A 25,643-nucleotide genomic window follows, 5' to 3' on the forward strand; every position below is an offset into this window, starting at 1 on the left:
GGGCCGGGGCTGACCCCGGGGCTGCGGCCGTGTCCAGAGCGGCATCGTGCACGTGCTGGGATGCAGCCGTTCCCGGCCGCTGGAAAAGGTGTCTCTCCTGGGCCCCACTGGCTTTCTCCACCAGCAGTTCTGGTCCTCTCCAAGGAGTCCAGTGTCCCGCCCTAGTCTAGCCCTTCGTCTAGTGCCTCCTCTCTGGCATCTCTGGGCAGCGTCCTGCTGGTCCCTGTCTCCACTGTTCGTCCTCCATCCCATGGCAGAGGCCGTTGGAGCGCGGAGTCACTGGTGCTGCTCCGGCTGTGCTGTGGGTGTGGGGTTTGTTTGTTTTGGCTTTTTTTTTCTCTTTCTTTCCAGGAAGCACTTAATGTTCTCGTATTTCTGGCTCCCTTTGCCACTTGAGATTTGGCAAAGACACCAACCAAGAGTGGTTCTTAAATGTCAAACTGGACAAGATGTTTTGAAACCCCCTTAGACCGAGGCGGAAATGTCAATGTGTTGTAGCTAGTGACTTTCCATGTCTGTGATGGCTCCTGGCACATGTGGGCAGCAGCACCCAGCACAGGGGCTGCAGCCATCCTGGGAAGCAGCGCTGTGGCTGTGGAGTACAGACTGTTGTATCTTGGAAGTTGCCTTCAGGGTTCAAGAGGCTTGAAGGGCTGGGAGTCATGGAGAAAGAGCTCCCTGGTGTGAGCCCTGGGTGTGGGTGAGTCTGGGCCCCCTCGATGGCCCATGTGCTCTCACATGTTTGCCTTTTCTGTGTTCATCATGGCTGTGGAAAGAGCAGGAGAGCTGGATTGTAGGATGGCCAAAGGAGGAGATGCTGGTGAAAAGGGGATCTGAGAAGTCCTTCCCCGCTAGCAGAGGCGGAGGATGGCACCTGTCTCTCGTACCTGAGCGTGGGCAGGGCTTGCCTTGGGGTGCTGGATGAGTGCAGTGTGCTCTGTGTCTGACCTCGCTGGGGCTCCAAGGGGTCAGAGAGGCTGCTTGTGCAGGTCTTGCAGGATGAGGGACCCTCCCTGTGGTGTCCTGCCAGGCACTAGGAGGGAAAAGAAGCAAAGACCAAACCAAGAAAGACTAGAAAGAGGAGCTGCCATCCTCCCTTTCATCTGAGTACCAGCACCTTTGACCACTGCTGCATTCTGTCGAGGAGGGGGAGTGATGATTCCTGAGTTTTTGTGAGGTCCATTGCCTCTGAGCACTTCTCCCCCTGACCTTTGCTTGCCACTATGACCAGCGCTTGGATTTGGCAATTCCCCTTTCTCACACCCCATGCAACAAAGCCTTGATATTCCTCACCTGAAAATACAAAAATTCTCTTTATGGCATTTCTCTGAGCCAGTCTGTTCAAAGGGGACTTCCAGGGGTGTGCAATGAGTTCTCAAAGCTTCTGAGCTTTCCCTATGGCTGTGCTTCCTTCTGCTTTCCTGGGCCTGCAGAGGGAAGGTGTCTGGGGTCAGGGTGCTAAAATGTCAGGCTGAAGCTGTGCATAGTTTTTGCAAGTGGCTGGGCTGAAACCTGTGCCTGAGCATTTCTGTGCTCTGCTGATGGCCCAGCCTGAGCCTGGGCAGAAGTGTTTGGATACAGGGCTTTATGTGTACTCAGGAGTTGCTTTCCAATGTAGCTCCCCTCTCTGCCAACGCCTTCCCCTTTGTGCTGTCTCCTGGTGCCCAGATGCAGACCCGCTGCTTTGTTGGCTCTGCTGGGCGTGTTTGTAGGTGTGTCACACTCGTGTATGCTGGTTCTGGGATCCTTGGGGCAGGCAGGAGATCCCTGCCTGTTGATAGTGGTCTACAGCATGTGCACACTCAGGGACTCCACTCCCAGCATGGAGCTCACCCCAGGGGCCAGAATCGGGCCCAGCTCTAGGAACACCCACACCCTGGAAAGGGAGAAGCGGTGGGAGGGTACAGAGGTGTTTTTATCGAGCTGCTGAGTGAGGAGAGCAAACATCCTGGCACACGGCGCAGCGCCGTGATGGCCCTCACAGCAAGAGGTGCCGGCTCACCTGTTACATACTTTTCAGTCTTGATAAGCATGTCCTGAACGTGTTGAACACTGTGAGAGTCAGCCCCGGCTCACCTCCCTGCTGCACCCTGGGCAAGCTTCCTGGGAGGGTTTCAGCTGCACAGGAGATCTCCTTACAGAGAGTCAAGGTGCAGAGTCGAGGTGGCCCGAAGTTAGGGAGCAAAGGCAGGAACACTGCTTGCTGGGGGTGATCTGCTGGTAATTGTCTGAGACTGTTCTAGTGTGCAGTTAAGAGCACCTGGGGGTACCCCTTGCTCAGTCCTGGGGTAACCTTGCCTCCTGTGCTCTGGGAGGGAGGCAGCGGGTTTGCTTTGGGGCTGGCTGCTTCTCCACTTTGTGCCCTCCCACAGCTGGAGCAAGTGTGGGTTGGCGGCTCCTTGGAAAACCCTTCCTAGGGCGGGACTGCGTTTGCTCTTTGGGAGTTAAAGCCAGAGCAGCCCTTGTGTCATTCAGTTTGCTGCAGCCAGCCTGGTTTGTGCTTCTTGTCATGTCAATGGGCTTTTCCTACCCCTCCAAGCAGCGTGACCACTCCAGCAAAACCAGGAAAGTCCCTTTGCATGGAGGGCCCCAGCTGAAATGGGGACATTTGAGGACTTTGGGCTGCATGCAGCAGGATGCATATGCCATTTCTGGCAGGGCAGTGACACCCACAAGTTGCCCTCCCAACACCCCCACCCTGCTGCTAGGGGTGGAGAAACCTCCTTTTGCCCTGTGTTTCCTGTCCAATCCCAGGCAGTGTGGGGTGTGCAGGGAATCTGTGCCCCCAGCAGGGTTTGCGATGACCTGGCTGGGGACAAGGGTTGTAGTGGTGCTTTCTGGGGGAAACAGCTCTTCTGTACCAAAGAGCGTTTATGAAGAAGCTGTACCCACTTCTGACAGATGCTCCTCTGGGATACAAGAGTTTATGGCAGAATGAGCTCTTCCAGAGCAGCATGAGCTGTGTGGGGCAAGAGATGTGGACTGGGATGAAGCTCACTCCCCTCTGCTGAGAGCTCCGTAAAACCCTGGTACTGCTTTGGTGTCAGAATTCAGTTTTCTTGTAAAATAGGCGTTATCCATGCCTCGCTGCATCTGTGTTTTCCTCTGCCAGCAGGAAGGCAGGTGAGGCAGTGGGTGCCCCTTGGCATGGGGCAGCCAGGAGTTCTCATGATCTCCACACTAAGCAGCTGACCCTGCCCATTGTTGCAGCAACTCTGGATGTTGTGTGGCAGGAGAAGGGGCTTCACATGGAGCTTCTGTGTGCCACTCAGCAGTTTTTGTGTGTATTGCCTTTCTTTTTCCCAGTCCTTAAGTAAAAATGTATCTTTGGCAACTGAGTGTAGCAGGGGGATACCCAGGCAGTAGGGCTGGAGAGTGAAGGGCTGGAGAGTCGGGAAATGCTGAGCTGCAGCTGCCTCATCCCATAACCCCAACTCTGTATTTGTCTGCACTGAGAGTCCATGGGAGAGGGGCTGGCTCCCAAACAAAGCCCACAGAACATTTCTGAGCAGTGTTGCTGCTCCCCCCATGTGATGTGGCTCCACAGCTGTGGCTCTGCTCTGCAGCGAGCGCTTGCTTCCACAGCTGAGCTGCTGTGCTCCCCTCCCCTGAATTAAAACCCAAGCCACGTCTAAAACACTGGGTTGTGGATAGGGTTTTCTAGGCAAGTCTTACAGCACAGATGAGGCTGGTCCTCTCTCACCTGTGACTGCAGGATGTGCCCAAGGGACAAAATCGAGGGTGCGAGGTGAGATCTGGCAGTGTGGGCTGTGGCAGTGCCAGCAGCTTTCCTGGAGCCGCAGCTGCACTTTCCTCATTCGGCCCTGGGTAGGGAGGCCTGGAGCCTCCACCCTCTGCATGTCAGCCCGACCTTTACACCCGGCTGAAGGTCGGGCTGGCGCAGCAGCAGGCGCCGGGGTGGTGGCTGCTCCTGCCCAGCTACCTGGCAGGAAGGTGCTGGTGTCTTCTGGAGGATTCCCCAGCTCTTCCTGCGTGTCTCTGCCGCTGGGATGTAGAAGCAACACGTGATCTTTGCTGCCAGCAAAGCGGTAGCTGGGGACTCCCCCAATGGCTGTGGTCGTGTCTTGCTGCTCCAGCTGGTGGGCAGTGGTCTCCTGGAGGGGCTCTCACTCTCTCTGCGTGTTTTGAAATGCTCTGTAGATCAGCAGCTTGCCGAGTCCTTCCCAGCCATTCCCTCATGAAGCTGCAGCTCAGCAGCAGTGGAGGTCACAGCAGCCCTTGCCTGAGCTGCTGTGTGGGAAGTTGTGGTGGGGTTGGGAGCAGCTGGAACGCTGCCTGCTCCAGATGCCCTGCCTGCGCTCCTGCAGAGTTCTGTAACCTCTTTAGCTTTGCCCTCCCTCGTGTGCAGGGACAGACAGGCTGTGGGCAAGATGCCTCCTGGACAGGCCTGGCTGGGGATCAGCCTGGGGGCAGCTGTGCCTGCACTGACCAGCCCTGTCCCCACAGAGTACAGCCGCTTCGAGTCCAAGATCCACGACCTGCGGGAGCAGATGATGAACAGCAGCATGAGCTCCGGCTCCGGCTCACTGCGGACAAGCGAGAAGAGATCGCTCTATGTCCGGTAAGGCTCCGCAGCCCCACTTGTTCCTGGGCTCCCGGCAGGTGGGGGAATGGGCACATCCCCACAGCGTGGGGTGCAGGGGGGATGGTTACGGTTCAGCCTGGGCTGTGCAGTGCCTCTGAGGTCGGTGTGTCAGGGGCCGGGGAGGGAGTGAGTGCTGTGGATGCATCACAAAGCCTGGAGGGTGCAGCAGGGAGAGCAGTGCTTTTGCACTGGCTTGCCAAGGCTGGGTGCTCTGCACTCGAATGCCTCTCCTGAGGACTGCTCCAGTTTGGAAAGCAGTGGTCTCTACAGAGCCAGGATGGCTGCTGGCCAGGCCAATGCACTGAGGACCACTAGAAGTGGTGGGCATCCAGCCCTGCTTCTGCCCCAGGCAGCTTGTGGCAGCTTTCAGGGCGCTCTCCTCAAACCAGCTAACAGGCTTCTCCTTGTCTCCTCCTGCCATTCCTGTGGCAGGATCTGGCTGGATGGGAGATGAGCTCTTAGGAGGATTATTGCTCTGAGCCCTCAGTGCACTTTTGGTCTGGAGCCAGGCGCAGGACAGGCAGGCAGGGGTTAAACAGCCATGAAGCTCAAACTGCTGCAAGTCCTGTGTGGACAAGACAGCCCCTGCCTGCCTCCTGCCACCTCCTGCCTGCCGCAGCACCAGTGGGATGAGAGCTAATGAGTAATTTTAACTTGGTAGTTAAAATAATCCTGTAAATCCTCACCCTGCACAGCCTGTTGCAGGTGAGGCTGGCAGGAGCAAGGGATGCTTCTCCTTCTTCCCTGTGAGAAGGATGGCAAGGGCTGAGGCTACATGAGTCAGCCTGCAAGTCCCACTGCATGGCTGCTCCATGCAGAGGGACTTCAGGTGTGGTGGATATGTTGCAAGCCCAGCATGGCAGGAGGGGAGAGCTGCAGCTCTGGGTGCCTGCAGTTCACACCTTCCCACAAGTCTCTGCAGGCAGCTTGCTTGATTTAGCATCTCTGGGCTTCCTGAGGGTGTGCGACAAGCTGGGCGCAGTGTTGAATAAACATCGTCTTGTTAGTCCTGCCCTCACTCCCCTGCTGTCCTGTGGACACCCTCATGTGTGGAGGAAGATTTAGGCTGGGCCCAGCTTGAGTTGAGCCTGTTCTCTGCCTAGAAAGGTGCTCATGTATTGAAGTATTCCTGTGAATCAGAGAGCTCCCTGTTGCCTCCATACTACTCTTAGCATTTCTTAATTCTTGGTGCATCCCCCCACGGGGCTTTGGAGGCCTCCACAGCACTGTGTCCCCTCACACATACCCAGGTGGAGCTGGTCTGTTCCTTGCTGAGACGGTGATCCCAGGGGAGAGCTTTTCCCCAGCGTGGCCCTTCACAACACTCTGCTTGACACACACCCTGAAAACGTGCTTGCAAGAACTGCCGGGTGCCCAGGCTGCCCCAGCCCTTCTGGGCGGGGTAGTTTCAAGCACAGTTTACCCGAAACCAGCTGAGCTGCTGCGCTGTGGACAGGACATCAATTACAGGACTTGCTACCGAACTGCTTGAGTCAGCCCTGAGTGGCTGCGTTGCGTCCCGTGTGCTGTTGAAGGGCTGGGGCCGGGCACCCAAGTGCCTCCTGGAGCCAATTTGGGGGTGCTGGAGCCAATTTGGGGGTGCTGGAGCCGATTTGGGGGTGCTGGAGTTTGCAGCTGTGCAGCACAGGCAGAGGCAAGGCGGGTTCATGTCCTGCCTGTCGCCTGCCTGCGCTGCCGCAGGGCAAAGTCTGCCAGCACTGGGGCCGTACCGGGTGGGGATGGAGGTCAGGCAGGCACTGTGCCTGGACACCAGGAGGAAGCCATGGGAGGCCTTGGCAGTGCTTCCCTGCCCTCCAGCCAAACCATCTGCTCTCCTGGCTGTTAGTCTGGGGGCAGAGCGGAGCTGCCGTCTGGCCCCTGTGCACCTGGAGGAGCTCCCAGCCACGGTGGGTCCCACGTGCCAGCACAGCCAGGGGCTGGTGTCCTGGAGCATCGTGCCTTGGGGTAGCAAATGCCTCATGAGCTGGCTTTGCAGGTGTCCTGCCCGTGCACAGATCTTGCTGTGCCTGTCCCGGGATGCCGGTGGCTGCTGCGGGAGGAGCCGCGGGCCCAGCGCTGCTCTGCAGGGCAGGGTGCATGGAGCGGGCAGGGCTCCTCACAGCCTGCCTGGCTTTGGGAACCGGCCTGACCAGTTCCCCAGGGCCTTGGCCAGTGGCACTGACCTCACAGCGGCCTGTCAGCCGAATGCAGCCTTATCTTTTGGCCAGGAGCTGCCTGCAAGGCTTGATTACCTCCGGCCAAATCACCCATTGGTGCTCTGCTGCCGGCTCCAGCCACTCTGCCCTGCAGAGGGAATGAGCACAGGAGCTGCCCCAGCCCTGAGCAAACTGGGGAAGGAGAACGGATCTGGTGGCTGAATGTATCTGGATGCATAGGGCAGCCTGGGTCTTGTCCCAAAGAGCCCTCCCTGTGGGGCAGCCCTTCTTCCCATTTGAGACCCAGTCCCAAGTGCCCTGAAAGGTTTCACAGCCCAGCACTCCCCTGGCAGAAATGCCCTCCAAGCTCTGCTGCTCCACAGGGACCTGCCATATGGTCCCTCAGCCCTTCCACTTACAGTGTGCTTTTAGACCCTCTTCAGAGTCCCCACAGTGGAAGGGGGTAATGAGCAGAACAGGGGATGTCTCTCCTGCTTGAAGAAGGTTTATTAGGGCTAGGATTAAACCAGCAGCAATCCAGTTTGCAGTGCCTGGGCTCATGCTGGGCTGTGGGCCAGTGTCCCAGGAGCAAATACAGAGGTTGTGCTGCCAGTACTTTTAGTGGCTCTTCCCTTTCTTTGTCTTTTTGCAAGTTGCTGCGTCAAAGCAGACACAGTTTGTGATCTGACATTAGTAGAACAAGTTGCAGGTGAAGCCACTGAGAGCAGCTTATGGTACGGGCTGCAGTGCTGTGTGTGATGTATGTGTGCAGGAAGAGTATTAGCACTCCTCTAGTAAAAAAAAACCAAAATCTTTTCTATATCTGGTTAGTTTAAATTTGAAGATAATTTTAAACCAAATAAACTGTTCTCAGGGGAGGTGTTTAGGAGTATGAAAAGGATCGGTCGTGGAAGCAGATATATATACTCTGAGATGCATTCCTAATTCACAGGCTCTGTGCTCAAAGCCTGGTGGTCTCTGCCTGTGCAACCACCCACCAGCAGTGGGGTCTGATATTCCCCATCCCATTCCTTGGCCCCACAGCCACAGAGGGATGGTGGGGAGCAGCCCTCCTGCAGGCTGCTGCTCTGGGCCTGGCTTGCTCACTAACCACAGACTCTTTCAGTGCATCTATGGCTCGTGCGCATCCTACAGCTGAGGTCAGCCCAGCACTGTTGTTCCTGCCTTGCACTCTTCAGGGCTTGTGCTGAGCCTGTCAGTTGAGGGATGTGCTGGGGCTGGCAGCACTGCTCACCTTGGCAGGGTTTGGGTTTAAATCCTGTAAGGTATGAAGGTCACAGTGCCCCAGAAGGTTGTCAGTGCTGCTGCCCTCACTGCCTGGCCATGCTCAGAGAAGGCATCGCTCTCTCTGCTCCTCCACAGAGCCCTCTTTGACTATGACCGGACCCGGGACAGTTGCTTGCCCAGCCAGGGACTCAGCTTCTCCTACGGGGATATCCTGCACGTCATCAATGCCTCTGATGACGAGTGGTGGCAAGCCAGACTCGTCACACCCCACGGCGAGAGCGAACAGATCGGGGTCATCCCCAGCAAGAAGAGGTGAGTGGCCATCAGCAGGAGCTGTGACACGCAGTGACCCCAGGATTTCCCCAAACTCTGTAAGCCCTGCAGCCCTCAGGGCTCTGTTCAGGCTGAGATCTCCTTGTGGTCCCAGTCCACCTGGCAGTGTGCAGGGCACCTTGGTTTTAAGCTGGGGCTGTGTGCTGGTCTCCCTAGGGAGGTGTTCTCCAAAGCTGGGTGAGAGTCCAGGTGAGGAGGGGAGTGGTCAGCCCCCTCTGTGGTCCCTGTGGGGATGGAGAGTTGGTGTTAGCCAGTCTGGGTCTCCATATGAGAGCAGAGTCACAGCAGTGAGTGTGGGCTGCTCCTCGTGTCCTCTGTCAATTTGCCCAGCTCTGCAGCTCACAGCCTCACTGTGAGGTGAATAATCATAGGGAGCAGAGGAGCTGGTTGCTGCTGCCTTCAGGTCTGCAAAGCCAGCCTCAAGTCTGTCCTCTATCCCTGTGGGGAAGGCTGGCTTGGCTCCTCTCCTGCTCCCGCAGACACTCGCCCTGGCCAGACCCTGGGCAGGCAGCTCCACACCTGTCCCTCCCTGGGAAGGAGCTGCCTTTTGCCAATGGGGCCACCACCCGAGGGTGCCTGGAGCTGCCTGAGGAGCCACATGGGCAGCATGGAGGGCACACGCATGGGACTAGCAACTCTTTCTCTCCTGATCAGGGTGGAAAAGAAGGAGAGAGCACGATTGAAAACAGTGAAGTTTCACGCCAGGACTGGCATGATTGAGTCTAACAGGGTAAGTGCTGATCTGGGGCTCAGTGGGGCACCTGGAGCTGGTAACTAGTGAGGTCAGGATGAGTCCCAGCAGCAAAAGCTCCTCAATCCCAATGCAAAGAGCTATGTGACTGGACCTGCCCCAGGCCCACATCTGCTTGGCACAAAACCTCCGTGAATATGCAGTGATTGAGCAGAGGAGCCCAGGATGGTGTGAAAGTACTGGGGAAGGACCCATGTTTGGAGTGATAGGGTGGCAGAGCCCATGGCTAGGAGGTGCCTTCTGGCAGCTGCTGAAGGTAGCCACCCTCACACCTCAGGAGCAGTGCCTAACATGCCAACGAGCAAGGAAGAACAGCCTGGCTACCCCTGCAGAGCTGCTGACTGCCCCATCAGCTTCCCAGCATCCCTACCACATGTTTTTCTCCATGCTTAATTTTTTTCCTGCATTACAGTTCTCATGTAATCTCCATGATTTCATTTGAGGGTGACTGCCCTGACACAGCTCCTCATTGTCTCTTCATTTTAATTTTCCCCACATGCGTTAAACACCATTGTTTTTTCTGTCCTCCCTTCCATCTCCATGTTCTTCAGTCGATCAAAACGAAACGTAAAAAGAGTTTTCGCCTCTCTCGAAAGTTTCCATTTTACAAGAGCAAAGAGAACCTGGCCCAGGAGAGCAGCGGACAGGAACGTAAGTAGCAGCTGGCCAGAGAAGGCAAGCCTGCAACCCTCAGGTCGCCTGCCCTGAGGGGAGAGATCCAGCATATTTCCATAGCCAGGGGTCCTGGCACCTGCCTGTATTCAGGTCTGTGCTCCACACTCGTGCCAGCAGCTAGGGAGAAACTGGAGCTTGAAACGAAAGCAACAGCTGCAGGCTGGCACTCCCTTCCTTTCTCTCATGTTCAATGTCTTCATCTTTTCATCCAACTTTACACCCACCCAACTCCCTGCTCTGCCTCCCCCTGCTCTCCCCCTTTTGCTGCAGGCTCTGCTCCCTCCCTCTGCCTGCTTCCCTCCAAGCGAGGGGCAGAGCTCTTCTGCAGAGCTTCTCCTGTCCCTCTCAGGGCTCAGGGCCTGGGCAGGTCCCAGCTCCATCTTCCCTAGAAGTGACTTAGAGCTCTATGTTCCCACTGGAGAGCCCTTCCCAGCAGATTAAGCCCTGTGGACACGGGGGAGCCATGACCCTGCTGCCCACCCATGACTGAGGCACATCTTTGGTAGTGGGCTGCAGATGTTTGGGCTCCGCAGCTCTTGCCACCCTGGGAGGTGGCAGAGGCAGGGCATTTGTCTTATTGCCCCAAATCCTGATGTGGGCAGCATTGGAGCTGCTCACCAAACCAAACCCCTGCTCTGAGTGGTGAAGTGCATCCACTCCTCTGGCAAGCATCCAGGCTGGAAGTGCTCAAACCTCTGGAAAAGGGCAGTGGACAAGGCAGAGCTGTGTCCGTGTCCCAGTGCCAGCGCAGCAAACACATCTCCTCCCTCTGGGGCTGTCTTGGGTGTCATACAGAGGCAGGAGGTTGCTGCTGGGCTGCTCCAAGGGCTGCCTGCATTTCTCTGCTGCCCATGCCAGGCTGGTGCCAGCTTCCAGTGATTTTAGCAGACAGCACAAGCCTCTGGCCCATGCTGAAGGTTGTCTGTATGTCTGCCTGTCTCTAGTAGTGCCTGGGCACGGCTGGGCTCCAGTCTGATCCATGCTGAAGCTGGGGGCCCGCTTTTGGCTGGCCCTGCAGTGAGGTGACACAGCATGGGATGGGGCAGGCCACTCTCTTTACCTGCCTGTGCCACAGACACACAGCCAGCTCCCTCCCTGTGCTCTGCCACTGTCCATCCCAGCTTGCAGTGGGGGGTCTCTGCCTGACATTTCCACAGCCTGTGCAAGCATTGTGGTGTGGGGCAGCTGACACACACAGGTGGGGAAAAATGTGTCCTCCTGCCACGTGTTACAGGACTGCGGGCTGTGCTTGGCCCCAGAGAGGCCAGGCTGTGCTGGGGAAGCACAGAGCCACTGTGCCATGCCAGTACACTCCACAAGGAGAAACGCTTCAGCCCCTGTGCCAGCAGCTCAGGGCTGCAACTGCTTGGTGCCAGCTGATGCTGCTGTGGCTGCCCTGCCCTCCCCAGACCCAGGGTGGCCCTTGGGTGCTCTGGCAGAGAGGGTGAGCTTGGGGGAGGAAAGGTCCAGCTGCAAAAGGCAACACGTTGGCAGCGGGCTGATGGTGTCAGCTCTGAAAACATTTAACCTCACTTGCAGTTGCAGCTCTGGGCCATTCTGCACTCCTGTCACTAATGCTGGTCTGGCTCTGTCTCCCCCATCCCTCTGACTCCCCTTTCCTTCGCTGTCTTCTCTCCCCCTCTCCCCCTTCTTGCTGTCTGTGAAATCAGGACTTCCCTGGGTTAAGTGACGATTATTATGGAGCAAAGAACCTGAGTAAGTTGAATTCCAATGCACATTGTTCCCTTTCTGTGGCTGGCGGTGCCTGGGGAAGAGCTGGGCTCTGGCCGGGGCAGCTGAGCTTCCCTGGGTGCGGGGCAGGAGGAGCCCCGGGTGCTGCTCTGCTGCCGGGGACCGGTGGAGGCGGCGGGGCTTGAGGTGCCTCTGCTGCATGTGGGACGGGATGGGGGAGCTTGTGTGGGGGTGTTAGCCATGCCTGAAGTGCCTGCTGCACCCAGGGTGAGCTGTACCTCTTCATCCTCTTCTTCCTGCTCCTATCTGGGTTGGTTGTTGCTTTAGCACTCGGAGCCACTGCCAGTGTGGGTGGGAAGTGGCCATGGTGGGCCTGCTCTGAATGGGGTGGGGGACAACATTTTGAGGCGTTCACACCTTTCTCTGGGTTATCCCGTACCCAGAACTGCAGAATAATGACAGGAGCCCCATGATCTTCTCAGCTGGGGCATGAGCTCTCTGCCAGGCTCCGCACCCCCTGACCAGTGCAGAGCCTGACTGGGGCAGGCAGCGGCCAGCGAGCCTCTGCGGGGTGGTCGCAGCACTAGGATCAGCCTGAGCAAGCAAAGCCCCAAACTCTGTCCCATCCTGTCACTGTCTTGTCTCTGTGCGTCCCAGCCCCATCCCCAGAGGCAGGCTCCCCCATCCCTGTGCTGGCACAGCCGTGCCCTCCCCTGCCCGCTGTGTGCATGCTGCACCTGCTCCCCTGCCAGCGTTCTCCTCCCTGTGCACTCCACCTTCCCTCGGCCTGGGAAGCCCAGTGCCTTCACGTCTGCCAGGCAGGCCCTCCTGGCATCCTTGTCTTCTCCTGGAAGCATCCCCCTGCATGCCCCCGGGTTCCCAGCAAAGGGTGAAAGATGCCGCCCTTGCCCATGTGGCACAGACTCGTCCCAGTGGGTGCTGGGCTGCAGGTTTTTCGGGAGGCCAGTGCTGTCCTGCCCTTGGTCAGTAGTGCTGGGTGACAGCCGGGGTGCCCCCATGCCTCCTGCCCATGCTCCTTCTGAAGGGGATCTCTCTGGTTGCTTTGCAGAGGGCGTGACATCAAACACCAGTGACAGCGAGAGCAGTTCCAGTAAGTGTGTGTCCTCCTGCTCTCCCACCCTGTGTGCGTGTCCCCGTGTGAGCGTGCATGTTCTGGCACTTCCATCTTGTCTTGTCCCAGTGGTGGTTCTGTTCGGAGGCTGGTCCTTCCTGCTGGTGACACTGAGATGCTGCGGCCAGCTCCCTCCTCGGAGCCAGGGAGAGCAGGGGCTGGGGAGCAGGAAGGAACCTGCCTGCTGCTCTGCTCTCTCCTGGCTGCAGGGCTCTGCTCCAGGGCAGGGTAGTGGGTTCCCAGTCCATGATGATCCCCCATCCTCAGTGCCTGCTACAGGAAGCAATGGCCAGAGGCCAGGCCTGTAGCATAGATGGCTCCTGGAGCCCAAGCCTGTGCAAGAGCATGGGATCCAGCTGCAACAGATGCTCCCTTTGTCCCCAGAAAGTTCTCTAAATACCTGCAGGGAGGCTCTGCTCCAGGGCAGGGTAGTGGGTTCCCAGTCCATGATGATCCCCCATCCTCAGTGCCTGCTACAGGAAGCAATGGCCAGAGGCCAGGCCTGTAGCATAGATGGCTCCTGGAGCCCAAGCCTGTGCAAGAGCATGGGATCCAGCTGCAACAGATGCTCCCTTTGTCCCCAGAAAGTTCTCTAAATACCTGCAGGGAGGACACTACATCCCAATGGGCTGGGAGCCTGCAGCCGTGGGGGAGAGAAAGAGGAGGCTTGACCCAGAGCTGGGACACGAATAATTAAAGTGGCTCAAGGGTTCATAACTGCATGCCCGTCATGCTTCACATCCGTGGGTGGAGTGGTGGGGACAGCCTGGAGTGTCCCCAGAGCTGTGGGAGGCTGAAGGGGCAGGAGCCAGCTCCTCACAGCTGCAGAGGGGCTGGAGAGCTGCTGCAAGTGCTCACCTACATCCCCCTGGCTCTGTTGCAGAAGGACAAGAGGACACCATCCTGTCGTACGAGCCAGTGACGCGGCAAGAAAGTAAGTCCTGAGCTGAACTGCCCCCTGCCCGCTGCAGTGCAGCCACCTGTGTCCCCAGCACAGCCAGGGTGTCCGGTGCACCCTCCCCTCCTGCCACACCAGCACGGCACGGGGTGGATGCAGGTGGAGTCTCGTGTGTTGCGTGCAGCAGGGGAGCCAGGTGTGCACGGCTTTCCCTGGCCTCGACTGCCCCGTTTCAATCAACAGAAAAGATTTGTGTCATGGTCTGCAAGACCAAGGGAGAGATGCAGAGCTAAAACTGAGCTGGGCTTTAGTCCTCAGCTGAGGACAAGATTATCCCTTCCTGCCTCAGACCAGGTCCCTGCTGCAGAGCAACCCTCCCCCAGCCCTCAGCCTTTAACCCTGCTTGATGCTCAGTCCCTCCAGACCCTTTCGCAGGCTGAATAGTCCCAGCCTCGGTGGTCTGTCCTTGCCAGAAGCTGGATCTGACTCTTAGGCTCCCGTCACTCCCCCAGCTCCGTGGCATCCTCGCCCAGCTGTCCTGGTTGCCTGGCTCCTGCCCCAAGCAAGGGAGCAGCTTTGCTGATCCGCGACCCTGGAGACCTGCAGAACCTCCCCCGGGGCCACGCAGATGGTTTGGGTCAGATGGGAAGGACATGTTGACCGTGACCAGGAGGAGATAAACTCGCACGGAGGAGGCACCTTTGGGTGCCCATGTGAGCAAGAGCACCCACTGCCAGCAGGGAGAGGGCAGGTCAATGCCAAAAGTGGCAGTAGGGTCAGCTGCCCACCGCACATGTGGGGCCTCAGGTTGTGGCTCTTGTTCACAGTTCACTATGCGAGGCCAGTGATCATCCTGGGGCCGACAAAGGACCGAATTAACGACGACCTCATCTCTGAGTTCCCACACAAGTTTGGTTCCTGCGTGCCCCGTAAGTCCCGGCCGGCACTCGTTGCCCTTGCTGGAGGGAGGGGAGAGTGGTGGTTCTGCTCCTTGCAGGGTCCCGCCCGCAGCGTGGGGAGGGGGCCAGGAGCACAGGTGGGTTTCCTCCCTCCCGGTTTCTCATGCATCACTCTGGGTTCACTCTTGATGCCCGCTCTCCTCCAGACACCACCAGGCCTCGGCGCGAGAACGAGGTGGACGGACAGGACTACCACTTTGTCGTATCCCGGGAGCAGATGGAGAAGGACATCCAGGACAACAAGTTCATAGAGGCTGGGGAGGTCAATGACAATCTCTATGGGACCAGCATTCAGTCAGTGCGAGCGGTGGCAGAGACCGGGATGCATCCAGCAGTTCCCCTCCTTTCCCTGTGTTGTTAATGAAGGGCTGTAACCACATTAAGCAAGTATGGCACAAGCCTCTCCTCCCTCCAGAGTCCTGCCAAGCCATGTGCCTGCTTTTCTCAGCTGTGTTACTCTACCTCAGCATGGTACCTCTGTCATCCAAACTCCACCCGAAACCCTGGCACTGGTGGCCCAGCTTTGTGCTTGGGAGCTCACAGGACAAAGATACCAGGGTACCCTCAAAGCAGCAGCGTTCCTCTGGAGGAGTCCTGGAGCTACCCAGGGCTTGTAAATAGTTTTACATGTCCAGACAAAGGTTCAGTCCCTTTGCATTGCTGCTGTCCTGCCCTGAGCAGGCAGGAATGTGAGGCCACTGGGAGCTGGCTTGTGTCTCAGGACTGGGGTTTCATTTCTGTGGCTCCTCCCTTTTTAGGAACATCTGTATGAGCAAGCTGCTTCCCACACAGAGTAGACTGTGTGGGTAGGTCTGATCCTGATTGTCTCCTTTCCAGGGGAAGCACTGCATCCTGGATGTGTCTGGCAATGCTATCAAGAGGTTGCGACAAGCACAACTTTATCCCATTGCCATTTTCATCAAACCAAAATCCATTGAAGCCCTCATGTAAGTGCAGCACCGTGTTCTGTGCCTCTCCAGCTGCTTGTCCTGCTGCTCCTGGCCCTGGGTAGTGCAGGCTGGAAAGGATGTGAGAGCTGAGCTTGCAACTCTGCTCAGCAGCAGAGAATGTTATCTGTGAGGAGATTCAACAGCTTGAGACTGACCCTGAGATCAGAAGAAATTCTGCTGGCACCAAGGGGCCTCAGAAAACCCCTTCTCAAGTCAGAAGGGGCCAAATTGTTTATTTCTATGTTTTATAAAGATGAGAAAACTTAGGCAAGCAGGGAGACTTCTGCAGTGGTCTCACAAATTTAGGGAATTGTCTGAATTTGAATTCACTTCCATGCTATGGTGAAGGGAGGTGGGCTAGGTGGCAATGGGAAGAACTGGTGGAAGTTGAGATGGAAGTGCCAAGGCAGCCCAGAGCCTGTGGGGAAGGGCCCTGCCTTTGAGAGCTGGGTCCTGCACAGCTTCCATTCCTGTGAGCAGAGGATTCCCAGGCACCCTGGCTCTGTGGGCTATTTTTGCTTCTGTTCATTGCTAAGAAAAAGAGCTAAAAAGTTTCTCCCTTTTGTGTGTGGCAGGGAGATGAACCGGAGACAGACGTATGAACAGGCCAACAAGGTCTTTGACAAAGCCATGAAACTTGAGCAAGAGTTTGGAGAATATTTTACAGGTGAGTGTCCTGAGCAGGCTTGTATCTGATTTACTTCATTTTTCCATCTGGCAGCTGTGACCTCTCTACCAGCACTGTCCTACTGCAGGGTCATGGGAAAACATCCAGCTTCATCAAAGCAAAAAACAAATGGCACTTTGCCAGGAGGGCTCTGCAAGGGGACTGCTCCAAGATCAGTGGATAGGAGTAAACCAGTCGTAGAGGAGGAGACAAGTTGTCAGGCAGGATTTTCTGAGTTTGTGCAAGCTTACTGCCAATTTCAACAATAATAAAAAGTCTAAAAATCCCCGGCCAGGGGAAGCACAGGGTTTCAGGGTGCCACAAGTCTACAGGAAGTAAACTCCCTGCATGGGAGAAAAGGGGAGCATTTTCAAAAAGAGAAATTTCTAAAGAGGAAAGATAAAAAATTAGTGACCTAAATGGTGGAGACAGTCCTGAGTTAATTACAAAACATCTACCAAAAAAGACTGGAAGTTTGGCTTGCTTCCTAAGTAGTCTTTGCTGAAGAGCCAGTCAGGGGTTGCTGACACTTTGTGCCTGCTGAGATGAGCTGCTCATGACACAGGCATCCTTGTGCATTAAGGAACTAATGTTTGTAACATGATTAATTCTGGAAAACCACAGGCAGGTGAAGAGGCAGAGAAACTGGTCTTCCATCTTTTCTCCAGTGTTTCTTCTTAAGCTGAGGAGTGATAATGTTGCCAAACTGTATTACCCACCTAACAGCTACTGGGAAAAACCCCAAGCAGGATGTTTTCTAAAAATTTATTTCAGCTGGGCAAGTATTTGGGTACAAACAGGGTGAGCTTTCCCCAGACCTCCAGCTGGGCAGCAGTTCCAGAGCTGCTGCCTGTTCTTCCAGGAAGACCTGCCTCAGTTTTGCAGGCCCTCAACATGCCACTGTGCACTTGGAGAGCGAGTTTGATGTTGACCTGGGAAAGGAATGCTGTTGGCTGAAATGTGTTGAAAGAACTGGGTAGTGGGCAGAGAGATGGTCACTGTCACAGGTTCTGTGCCAGCAGTTTAGGATGAGGGAACAGAGATGCTGGAGGATGGTCTTGGCTGGATTACCAGAAATCTTCGGCCCTTCCTGTGATGTAAGAAGCACAGTGAAATGCCTCGTGCTGTGTCTGTGCTAAGCAGCAGGACTGGGCAGGAGTTGCTGCTGGGAGAGTGGCCGCACGCTGGCCTTTCCCAGCCTGACAGCGCTGCGTTCCCACCCCACAGCACAGGAAGCAGCAAACATGAGGAGCCCTCAGCAGATGGCCAGAAGGAAAACCAGAGGGAAGGGACAAAGCTGGCACTCCAGGGCAGGTGCTTGGTGCGCTCCACTGAGCTGCCCCAGCCCTGCCTTCCCTCGCTCCAGTTCAGCGCCGCCGTGGTGGTGCCAGGCCCGGCCACAGCCCCAGCGCGGTGCCTGACACAGTTTGCAAAGCTGATTAGCAGCCTGGTGTGGAGAGCCCAGCCGGCCCTGCACACAGCCAGGAGCTCTGCCAGCCGGGATCAGCGCCGGCTAATCCCTGCCGAGGTGCTGCTTTAACCCTCTGTGTCGCTGGGCCCGCTGCAGCGCCCCTGGCACCGCCTGGGTCAGGCCCTGCTGGCTGCAGCCTCCAGCCCTTTGGGGCATCAGGAGCTCATGGCAGTGCTGCCTGGTGCTCAGGGTCTTGCTTGTTTTCTCTTCTTCCAGCCATCGTACAAGGAGACTCTCTTGAAGAAATTTACAGCAAAATCAAACAGATCATTGAGGATCAGTCCGGGCACTACATCTGGGTCCCGTCCCCAGAGAAACTCTGAAGATGTCTCCCACCTGCTTCCCTGTGAGCAGAAGATCTCCGAAGTCCCACCCATCCAAGCCCTCTGCCCCGAGGGGGAGGGATATGAAAACTATTCCTGCTCCCTTTTTTAGATCGTCGCAAAATTGAGTTTTCTAGTCCTGTTTCTTTTGTTGGGATGAACTCATATCATTCATCACGTGACTGTTCCCACCATTCCTGCATGGACCTTCCCACTGCTCCATTAGAGACAGATGAGAACCCATTCAAGGTCGTTTTTTTATTATTATTATTATTATTATTATATTATTATTATTATTATTATTAACTAAACAAAGAATCAAGATGGGAGGAGGCAGCTAAGGACTAATGTAAGAAAAATAAGTGAAACAATGGACTCTGAACACTTGAGCTGGTATCAGAGCTCCAGGGGCATTTTTCCAAGTGTGACTGTCTAGCAGCTCTGAACAGTGCGACAGGTGGGCAGCAGAAAGCATTTTATTTATCTGTAAATGTAATTTATATATAATATATAGAGAGATATTATATATATATTATATATATATATATGTATGTGGACTAGGAAATCTGAGGGACCTCTCTGAAAAGGTATTGTATTATTGCAAGGTTCTCTCAGTTCCTCTGTCCCAACCACTCGGCGTAGGGAGTCCACTTGGGCAGGAAGAGCTCAAAACGGTACCAGGTGCTTTGGAAACTTCTCCCGTCCAGGCCAGTTCCCTGCAGCCACCCTGGGTCTGAGACAGGGCAGAGACTGGTACTGCCCCTGCAGGAGGGACCAGAGCAAGGAGCAGCAGCTGGCCTGAGAGAGGCTGGGAGACAGAGACTGAGCAGGAGGCTGCGAGCAAGAGAATGGATGATACTACATATTAAATTGCACATTGTTTTACACACCACCTTATGTGTTTGCATGAGAGGTTTCCTTTTGGTTCTATTTTTTTAAGCTGATTTTAAACCAAACCCATATTGTGTTGTTGTGTTGGCTTTTTTAATTATTGTTATTATTATTATTATTATTCCATTTTTCTCTTGTTAATGATGAACTGAATGGGTATAAAAACCAGTTTTTTAACTTATTTTTTAAGCTGGCTCTATTGTAAATAGAATCTAGATCTGTGGTGTTTAGTTAAGAAATACTTTACTGGCCACATGGAACAAATGTACTCACTGTCCTGTGTTGCTGTGAAAAACCTGGGATGTTGGACTGGCCCTGCACCTGTGGGTGCAGGTGGAATGACCCATTCTGGCTTGTGGCAGCACACTGGCATTCCCTTCTGCATTAGCCACTGGCAGGAAAAGCCCCCAGCTGTGCCTTGGATGGACACTCACATTTTCCAGATCAGTAACAGAATTGAAAAACTTCCTCTCTTCCCTGCTCCGTGCCGAATTCCCGGCTCTGCTGTGTGTGGGTGCCAGGGCTGGCTCTCCCAGGGGCAGGGCCGTCCCTCAGCACAGCAGGACCTCGCCTGTCGCTCCAGGAGCCACAGCTTGGCAGGGGACAGCGTGGCCACCTTGCCTGGCTCTGTCTCTGACATCTCTGTGTGAATCCTGTTGCTGAAGCTCTGCTGCCTCTCTCAAGGCCAGCCCAGAGCCCTGAAGTGGTGCCCCAGCTCACAGGCTGAGGGGCAGGGGCTGCAGAGCTGCCCCATGCACTGGGCACTGGCATTTTTCAAGGGAGGCAACTGTTGGCACCGAGACACTTGGCCCTAAGCTGAGACATGTCTGTCTTTGAGGACACTTTGGCTTCTGTGCTTGACTGGGGCTCCAGTGTGGGAACAGACCCTTGTGTGGAGCTGGGGGACACTCATGTGGCCTTTGAGGAGTGTGTGCTGGGTACCCAGAGTTCAGGTACGAGTGCTCCCACCTTACAAAGAGCTGGTGAATGCTGTTCCTCAGACAGTGCCACACAGCCACAGCACAGGAGGGCACTATCCAAGCACGAGCAGGTAAGTCTTCTCCTCCCCCTGTTTGGCAGGGACGAGCTGTGGTCCCCTCTCCCCACGGTGATGGTTCTCAGTGCATCAGTCAGTGCCCAGCACACAGGCCACGGCTGTCAGGGTGAGCCAGAGCTGCTGTAAGACTGTCCGTGTGTTGCCTGGGGAGAAGCCTCCTTTGCCCGTCCTGCATCCCAAGGAGCCCTGCAGGGACTGAGCAGCTTCTGGGGCCAGGACAGAGCGCTGCAGCCCTGAGCACGGTGGAGGGCAGAAGGATTCTGCTCTCGGTGGGACCGACCCTAAAGGAGCACACAGAACTTTGGCAATGGATTCCTGTCGGGCATCCAGCCCCCTGCCCCGCTGGTCCTGCTCCAGCTGCTATAAATGTCGGTCCCTGAAGAAGTGGAGTAAGTGAAACAAAAGTCCTTAAGGTGCTAGTCACACATTCCTATCTTTTTTTGTCTTTTTTTTTTTTTCTTTTTTCTGTTTTTTCCTAATAGCCTGTCTCCCTTTATCAAGTCACGTGGAGAAAAAGATGATGTACTCCATGGCATAGCTGACAGTATCGAATCGATCATGACAACAGTAGTTGGTTAACAGTGTTTCTTCCAAGGAGACATATATTTTTAATAAACAGAGAGTTGCAAAGAACTCTTGTCTTTGAGACCTTCTTGTAGAGTCCTTCATTGTGTACCAGATCTGGTTTTTTTGGTGCTGATCTTGGCAACTCTTGATGTGGTCTCTCTATGGCAAATTGAAGTGTTGACAGTGGTTTGGGGGAAAAAAATTGCCTTTTTTGGTATAAAAGGTGGTGCCTGAGAGCTTGCCTAGTGGAAAAAGGAAATCTAAAAAAAATTTTGAAAATAAAAGAGAAAATAAAAGAAAGGAAGTGGGCTTATTTAGAGCTGTAACTCAACCACTGAAAAGTGCTTTTGGTTGGGTTCTTTTAACCCAGGTTAAGTCTGGCCTGATGCCACGACACCATAAATGTATTTTGGATCATGACTTGAATTGTGGGGAGGTTGCTTTACAAATAATAGAGTTTGTGTGCTGCTACATAATTGTTCTTGCATTGGACATAAAGACAGCAAAGAAAATACATAGTCCAGCTAATATAGAGCTTCTTTTTATGGTTTTAACATGCAGTTTAAATATCAGAGAGAAGTTGTAAAGACAACTAGTATAATTTTTACTACTCCTGAAAAGGAGTGTTCCCTGGAAGAAAATGTGGTTAAAGGAGTGTCACAGTACTTCTGTGCCTGAATCTGCTTTGTCATTTAGCTGAGCTGACAGAAAGGTTTTTAAATACTAAATTTCTTTTTACTTTCAAACTGCACAGAAAAGAAGCAAATTGAGACTTCAGGGGAACAAGGATGTTGTACCAACTGAGCATGGACATACAGTTTGCTGACTGCTCAGTTTGTGAAGCTCACTGGACAAATTAAAAACCATTTAGGAACTCCTTTAACTGATCAGATCAACAGCCTGTTGGTGGTAGTGGTTGTCCACAAAACACCAGAAGATTAAGCAGTTGCTAAGCAGATCTGATGCTAGAATTACCACTCAAAAATCAAACTGCTTGCATAATGACAGATTTGGAGTGATGAAGCAGCACAGAAACAGTCACCAAAATGTGCCCTGAGCTCGTGTGGCATCGGCTCTGCTGGGGCAGGGAAACATTCAGGTTCCAGGGAGGAGAGGAACACGGGGTTAAGTTCTCAAATAAACCCTGTCACACCTGTAAGGCAGAACAACCTCTGGAAGAGAAACCAGCATGTGAAGAGAAAGATGGTGGCATGAAGAAGGAACTTGCTCTGTTAAAGCTGTAACAGCCCATTTTCCTGGCTAAGGACAAGTTGCTCTGCCAAGCAGGACATTAGCAAAGTCCTGGCCCAAATAAGAGCGGAGCATTGTCCTGATAATGGTCCTGTCTAACTGTGAAATGTAGGTGCTGGTTCTTTTCTCTGCCGAGATGTCCTGCTACAGCTACCTGCAACAGGAATGAAACTAATCTGCCCTAAGACGCTTCTAGAAAATCAGGCTGTAAGCTGCTTGTGCTACAGAGAAACATGTCTGTGCTTCTGTCTGCAGCTCTGGGTAATTAACTGTCTTAGCAAAGCAGAGGAGCACAGAATCTGTGAGGCTACTGGAAGAGGGGCTTTAAAGAAATGCAATTATAATTTCGTCCAAAATTTTCTCCCCATTGATGGAGCTGTCTTAGATACGCCCATTGTTGCTAATGATGCTTGGCAGCAGAGTTTTCCAGAACTGCTGTTCTCTGCCTTCCTCAGGCTGTCACAGCAGGATTCATGGCACTGAAGCATCTACTGTGAAGCAGGTAAAGTCATCACCAGGTCAAAAGTGTCTCTTCAAGAATCCTTGGGTACACCTTGACCTTCAGTGTTTATTTATATCCCCTGCCTCCAAAATGAGGGTCATTTGCTTACTTTTAGGGTTTTTAACCCTAAGGAAAAACATTACACATTGTTTGGGTCAGTCAGTGCAGCATCTCTGAATGGTACAAGCACATGGGTGCACTTAGGGGACTTGCAATACCTGATTGGGGCCACACTTGACTCAGCACAGGGGTGGCTGTGGTATTTCCTCCCTAGTTCCAGTGCACTACTTGACAAAAGCTTCTGCCCAAGCCTCTAATGAGCTTCAGCCCTCTTCCAATTACCTTGATTTCTGATTACTGTGGCCACTTCTAAGTGTTAGTGGCCAGGCCGGCCCCTCTTTCCTTCCTGCCTCTCCCAAATGCTCAATGCAGCCACAACAGTGGGAGCAAAGCTCTTCCCACACTGTCTGGTGGGAGAGGCACCCTCAGTGGAAAGCTGCTGGAGATGCCCTGCTCCTGCTGCAGGTGCCTCTGGGTGAGAGGGGGTAGAAGGGGCTCCGGGGCTCAGCAGCTGAGCTGGTATCTTCTCTGCCCTGCCCCATTCCAGGACTCTTCTCAGCAAGGATGTTTTTCCCAGGGCAGGCTCCCTGCAGCCACAATCCCATCAATCCCAGATGGTTGGTTTAGAATCGCCCTCTCCCTGGACCCATTCTCCACACTGCAATTCCCTTCTGCCTCTGCTCTGTTGCTCCTCCCCAAACGGTCAAGAAATTATCAGATTAGGGGGTAAAAAAAGGGCATAAAGCACAGGCTGGAGAAAGGGGGCAAATTTGTGACTTCCTGCCCTAGAGGATCCATTCACGTTCTCAGAAGCAGGGAGGACTCTGCAGTACAGAACCAGTGTCCAGCACACCCTGGAGCATCCACAATGATGTGTAAATAGGAAACTACTGCTGCACTACCACCCTCTGGAGCCATCTGTGCTCACAGGGATGAGCACACAAGATCTCTGAGCTGAAAAAAAACAGGGATCAATGAAAAGGTAAGACTGGGGGAGGAATGCACAGCACTATTTTTTTTTTTTTACAGGAGCTGCTGCTGGTTTAAAAAGATTTATAAACCACAGACACCCTCGATGGGCTACTGAACTGTAAAGCAGCATTTAGCCTAGTAAAATAACCTGCCTGCATCTGCACCAGCAAACACCTGCAAAGGTCTGACTGCACACAAACTACCTACTGGGAATGGCCACTGGAAACGCAGTTAATTATAGTCTGATTCAACTAGGAGAGGAATTCTTGCTCTACTTAAACCCTTTGGTAAATACTAAGCCTGGAATAAAATGTACTGTGTAAAAATGTGCAGGAAGAGATGAGTACTATAAGCAGAGTCTGTAACTTATCTGATCTGGGCTCTTCAGTGCTGTCTGTAGCATAAAAGAAATCAAAATTAGTATCTCCAAGGAAAAAATTCAAACCATTCTAGCTGTAGGCAAACCCACATTCAGTGCTTGCAGCCTTCTATGGCTGTATGTAATTATCTCCTTGCATTTGCTGGGCAAACGTGACCTTTCTCATCAGGTGCAGTGTGACACCTTTACCTGTTTATGTGTGTGTGCAAGTCAGAACTGAGCAGTAATTAAAGCCAGCCCTGCAGGCTCCAAGGAGATGCTGCAGGCAGGATGGATACCTTTGAGTTTGTGGCTTCGTTCACAGTCCCCCACTGCTGTGATGCAGCATGGATCTCCAAAACTGTGACTCCAGATGAATTTTCTGTGGCGTTTGAGACCTGGATTTTTATGGATTCAAAGGTACTTCTTAGTGAAACATGCAGCACATTGTGCATTAGAGATCTGAAAGCAGTGTCTCACAGAGACTCCAGCTACATCTGGTGAACTGCTTTAAGTTCACCATTAAATAGAGAATTTACACTAAACAGAGCCATCCTCCTGTTAAGGAACTCCCCTGTGTCACCCTTCAGATGCCCCTCCCGGGGTCACACGTGCAGCACCCCAGACTGTCACTGCTGGGACCAAAGCCCCTTTGCAGTGGCAGCTCCAGTGACCCAGGGGGGTCCTCGTTTGGCTCTCTGCACACCCCACACTCACACAGACAGGATTCCTCACTGGCTCAGTCCCAGGTTTCCCATAGCCAAGTCCCAGACACGTGGTCAGGCTGACTTGCTGAGCACCTGCCTGGCCCAGGGTTCAGTGAGCTGGAAGGGAGGAGTGCAGCCCTCACAGCACCACCAGTGACAGCTGCAGCTTCTTCCCTGAGCTCAGTAGTGCTGATTTTTCTATTTCAACTGACTGTGAAACCAGAGAACAGCTCTGAATTCTTGTCCACACTGAAATGGACTGGAAACTAAACAATCTGATAAATATTTATGCAGCAAGGCAGCTATGACAACCAGAAGAGATGGAATACTTTTTAAAGACTTTTATCGTGCTCACTGCCATTTACTACTAAAATCAGATATTTAAACCAACCTGTTACACAACAGCAGAGGCATCTCATGAAAAAGTTAAATATTTATTTCTAACTGTTAAATAGCTCCAAAGAATGAAAATTATTCCCTAGAGGAAAACAATTACATTTATTGAACAAACACTTCCTAAAAAGTACATAACCTCTTTGCGAACAAGAAGGAGATCCTGGTTTCTTTTCCACTACTCCCATGACCCTGTGCCTTCCCAGAGCTAACAGCCTCTCATTCAGCAGAACATTTCCAAGAGAGGGTGCTTTCCTTTTTTGTAGTTGTGGCTGTCATTATTCTTCATTTGGAATAAATCCTTTTGCTCTGTCCAGCTTGTCCAGAACCTCACTATAGAGGCCAACCATCTGGAGAATACGAGCACCATAGTTGTCAACAAGGATGGATAAAAATATATCATTTAACTAAGTGACAGAGAACAGAACCAAGGGAATAGGTGGGAGACTACCACCAGCTTCTAAACCTAAAATTTCAGACTGATGTAAAGATTTTTGGCCCAGGTTTAAATGCCATGGTTTAGAAAAAAACAGATCGGTGCAACCTAACAAAAACGGTTTTATTTACACTGTTATAAAGCATAGTTTATATCTGAGTCTTATATCCATACATAAACCTGTTCACCAAATCACAGACACTGGGAATTGAGGGTGGAAGAGACTTCTTATTGTCAGCACTTATTGTCTTAACTGATGGATTTTCAATGGCGTAAGAGTTACAGCCAATCCCTTGATTGCTCAGCTTGTGCACAAGAGAATGAATGGTGACACCAGCCACACTGCACTGGGTTGCAATCTAGAGAGGAACAGCAGCCAAAAGCTGCAGAAAGAAGCTTGTGACAGAGTAAGAAAAAGTGTCATTGCAAAGTGTCACCTACAAAGGTACTAGCCTGGAAATTTCTCCCTCATAGGAAGTGGCTAAACTACACCTGATAAGGTGAGCTTTAGTGATTTTCTTCACACCATCTTAAACCCTGTTTGTAAGACATTAGATTATACTAGAAACCAAGTTTGGAAGTATTCAT

The 25,643-nt window shown here is 53.4% G+C and overlaps 2 protein-coding genes across 4 annotated transcripts in view; one reads left to right on the forward strand and one right to left on the reverse strand.

The window, feature by feature from the left end:
* DLG3 (discs large MAGUK scaffold protein 3) overlaps positions 1-20,442 on the forward strand; it is a 77,675-nt gene extending 57,233 nt beyond the window's left edge. The window contains exons 1-12 of one of the 2 annotated variants that reach the window (XM_017737566.1): positions 3,898-4,025; positions 4,468-4,582; positions 8,146-8,322; positions 8,998-9,073; positions 9,646-9,745; positions 12,531-12,572; positions 13,477-13,527; positions 14,319-14,420; positions 14,597-14,767; positions 15,286-15,397; positions 15,976-16,067; positions 17,755-20,442. In XM_017737566.1, coding sequence (XP_017593055.1) covers positions 4,512-4,582; positions 8,146-8,322; positions 8,998-9,073; positions 9,646-9,745; positions 12,531-12,572; positions 13,477-13,527; positions 14,319-14,420; positions 14,597-14,767; positions 15,286-15,397; positions 15,976-16,067; positions 17,755-17,861 — 1,101 coding nt within the window. In that variant the 5' untranslated portion in view covers positions 3,898-4,025; positions 4,468-4,511 and the 3' untranslated portion in view covers positions 17,862-20,442. Of the gene's footprint in view, positions 1-3,897; positions 4,026-4,434; positions 4,583-8,145; positions 8,323-8,997; positions 9,074-9,645; positions 9,746-12,530; positions 12,573-13,476; positions 13,528-14,318; positions 14,421-14,596; positions 14,768-15,285; positions 15,398-15,975; positions 16,068-17,754 lie in introns of those variants that run through there. The other variant, XM_017737568.1, reaches the window with a different exon arrangement.
* Positions 20,255-25,643, reverse strand: part of TEX11 (testis expressed 11) — a 31,385-nt gene continuing 25,996 nt past the window's right edge. For both annotated transcript variants that reach the window (XM_017737564.1, XM_017737563.1), the window contains one exon: positions 20,255-24,969. In XM_017737564.1, the coding sequence (XP_017593053.1) occupies positions 24,898-24,969 (72 nt within the window). In that variant the 3' untranslated portion in view covers positions 20,255-24,897. The remainder of the gene's footprint in view (positions 24,970-25,643) is intronic.

The sequence above is a fragment of the Corvus brachyrhynchos genome, unplaced genomic scaffold, assembly GCF_000691975.1.
Source record: "Corvus brachyrhynchos isolate BGI_N302 unplaced genomic scaffold, ASM69197v1 scaffold346, whole genome shotgun sequence".
NCBI classification, from domain to species: Eukaryota; Metazoa; Chordata; class Aves; order Passeriformes; family Corvidae; genus Corvus; species Corvus brachyrhynchos.